At 41.8% G+C, this 3,204-nt stretch overlaps 1 gene segment (V, D, J or C); it reads left to right on the top strand.

Moving 5' to 3' along the window:
- LOC114687291 lies at window positions 1-639 on the top strand. The segment is given in 2 exon segments: window positions 1-104; window positions 215-639. Coding segments are annotated over 2 exon segments (474 nt in total).
- The last annotated feature ends 2,565 nt before the right edge of the window (window positions 640-3,204 follow it).

The following is a 3,204-nucleotide window of genomic DNA, read 5'->3' as shown; positions in this document are numbered from 1 at the left end:
GTCACAAGAAGGTCACTGGCAACATCTGAGCCTCTTTCTGCTAGTCAGTACAACCATGAACACGAGGCTTCTCTGCTGTATGGCCCTTTGTCTCCTGGGAGCAGGTGACTCCTGGGTTGGGGATTCCTGACAGTAGCTCCAAGCCTTGCTCCTTACCGGGATTCCTCCTGGGCCACTTGGGCTTTTTCATACTTTCTGTTTTCTTATCTTTTAGGATCTTTGGATGGACAAGTTATCCAGACTCCACAACATCTGTTCAAAGCGAAAGGACAGAAAGCAAAGATGAGCTGTAGCCCTGAAAGTGGACATCCTTTTGTTTATTGGTACCAACAGAAGCAGAACAAAGAGTTAAAGTTTTTGATTTATTTTCAACGCCAAGAAGTTCGTGAAAAATCAGACTTGGTCAAGGAGCGATTCTTAGCCGAGTGTCCTTCAAACTTACCCTGCAGCCTGGAAATCCAGGCCTCTGAGGCAGGAGACTCAGCACTGTACCTCTGTGCCAGCAGTCTGTCCACAGCACTGAAATGTGCATTCTCCTTAGTGCACAAACCCTCCATGGAGCCAACTCAGGAAGCAGGTGCTGCTCTGGGTTGGAAAGAAATGACAGAAATGAACTGGAGCCAGTGTCAATCACAGTGAGGCTAGAAGGTGTCTAACAGAAGAGTGACAGCCTGACAGTTCTGAAAGACAGTGGGGCCAGAACTGGGGAGAATGATCTTCATACAATGTGCTTCTCCTCTTTTCTCAGCTTTATCAATTTCTGTTGTTGTTCACTACCTGTCTCTTTTCATGTGGTATTCATGGTGAAAATAAGGTGGTCACCAAAGATCTCAAATTCACTTTCAGCATTCCACCATGCTGAAAAAGATCAGCCTGGCTCTTTAGGAGCATGGACATAAAGATATATATCCAGAAATGTGATTATTGAGAAATGAAGTATATATTTTATATACCTTCAGAATACGAGAGGACACTTGAGACTTACTGTTGGCTCCACTCTTAATGTAGAAGCTCAAAGCCTTTCTCCCAAAACTCATCTCTGCCTATAATGTTTCCCACTGGCCTAGGATGACCAGTCAAGCAGTGCCAAGCAGAGATTTCACAATCTCTTTCTCTCTCTCAAGACATTATCAGGTTTATCATAAAGTTGAAGAGGATGAATTCAGAAACATGGAGTCAGTACTTTAATAGAATAGGGTGGAAGAAAGAAGAGAAAAAGGTGCTGTGGTAGTTAGGGCCTTGGATCCAAGCAAGGAAGAAACAACAGGAATCCAAGTGTGAGGCCAGTTATAGACTAATATAAATTGAATTGCTTTGGTGGGACACCACGAAACAGTACTGTAAAGACTGTTGGTGTCCACAGTGGTCACTTCACAGCAAGGTTGCAGAAGAAGCCTGCAACACCGAATCATTTAGTGGCTTCATGTGACTCTTTTTCTCTTCCTTTGTCTGCCTCTTGCTTTTCTCCCTCAGCCTACTTTCCTTCTCATTAATCCAATTTTCATAGGACGAATAAAACAGTCACCGAAGACGACAAATTGTATTGGCCTCTTTCTACCAGGCTAATCAAACATGAACATAGTGCTTTGTTAGCTTAGGTTTAAAAAATCTCAAGACCAAATGGATTTGAATTTGCGAAGATCAAAGCACAATTGTGTCACAGAAAGCCCATTGTAGACACATACATATCTATTTTAACCCCACAAAAAGGTTATTTTATTAATGGTACAAATCTGATTCCCCTCCTCCCTAAGCTGAAAATGAGTGAGACACCCCATGTTTCTATGTACATATCCTACCTGTTTCTTCTCAAAGGTGCACAATACTCCCTCCATGTCATCTTTTCCAGGAAATAAACCTGTTTTCCTACAGCTCACTGACAGTGTTGAAACCTCTGAGCTGAAGATGTCACGAACTGTTACAATCTCCCAATAGCACTGTAGAGTCAGAAACATGAGGTTTGAGTCATGGACTATTGCATATGTGGCTTGTTCTATATATCTTGAAAGTTACTCTCTACCTCTGGTCCCACATAGCAGAGCACAGTATTTCTCCCAGTCCTCGTCTCTGCTCCTAACACAACCCAATGACTAGGTGAAGCTAGTCTAACATGACATTAAGTTTAGTAGATTGCACAGTCTTTGACTTTATCAGATAAAGATGCAGACAGTGATTTAAAAATGAATAAACAAAATCAATATTCAACAAAAAAGTAAAAGGGGAAAGATAGAAGTGTACTAATGTATACAGAAGAGGAAGCTCACTGTTGTGGTGGCTCAGGTCTATAATTGATGGACTACATAGCTGATTTTGACAGAGAGAGAGAGAGAGAGAGAGAGAGAGAGAACACTAAAATACTATATTATAAAGAATATTATTAATGAATTAATTGTTTAAACATATCTAACAGTAGTATATTTTAAATTTGATATTCTGTTTATTTTATAACTTCTTAAAACACAGATGTACTGTTATAACAGCAAAATCTATGTAATTCTTTTTAATTTAATTTTATTTTATTTTACAATATAATTTAGTTCTACATATCAGCCACGGATTCCCTTGTTCTCTCCACTCCTGGCCCACCTCCCATTCCCACCTCCTCCAGGGCAAAGCCTCCTCCAAGGATTGGGATCAGCCTGGTAGACTCAGTCCAGGCAGGTCCAGTCCCCTCCTCCCAGGCTGAGCCATGTGTCCCTGTATAAGTCCCAGGTTTCAAACAGCAACTCATGCAATGAGCACAAGACCCAGTCCCACTGCCTGGATGCCTCCCAAACAGATCAAGTCAATCAACTGTCTCACCTATTCAGAGGGCCTGATCCAGTTGGGGGCCCCTCAGCCATTGGTTCATAGTTCATGTGTTTCCATGTGTTTGGCTATTTGTCCCTGTGCTTTATCCAATCTTTGTTTCAACAATTCTTGCTCATATAAATCATCTTCTTTCTCGCTAATTGGACTCCCGGAGCTCCACCCGGGGCCTAGCCGTGGATCTCTGTATCCAGTTCCCTCAGTCATTGGATGGGGTTTCTAGCACGACAATTAGGGTGTTTGGCCATCCTATCACCAGTGAAACTTTAACAAACTGTATTTACTGATTAAAGAAAGGCTCTTTTGGTAGCATAAACTGCTTTGGTGGTAACACAAAGCAGTAACAGAAGGACTGTCTACCAAAGGATGATGTCACAGGAAGTTTAGTGATGAAGC

Source organism: Peromyscus leucopus, chromosome 3 (assembly GCF_004664715.2).
Source record: "Peromyscus leucopus breed LL Stock chromosome 3, UCI_PerLeu_2.1, whole genome shotgun sequence".
Taxonomy (NCBI): Eukaryota; Metazoa; Chordata; class Mammalia; order Rodentia; family Cricetidae; genus Peromyscus; species Peromyscus leucopus.
This window is presented reverse-complemented; position numbering and strand designations above follow the sequence as displayed.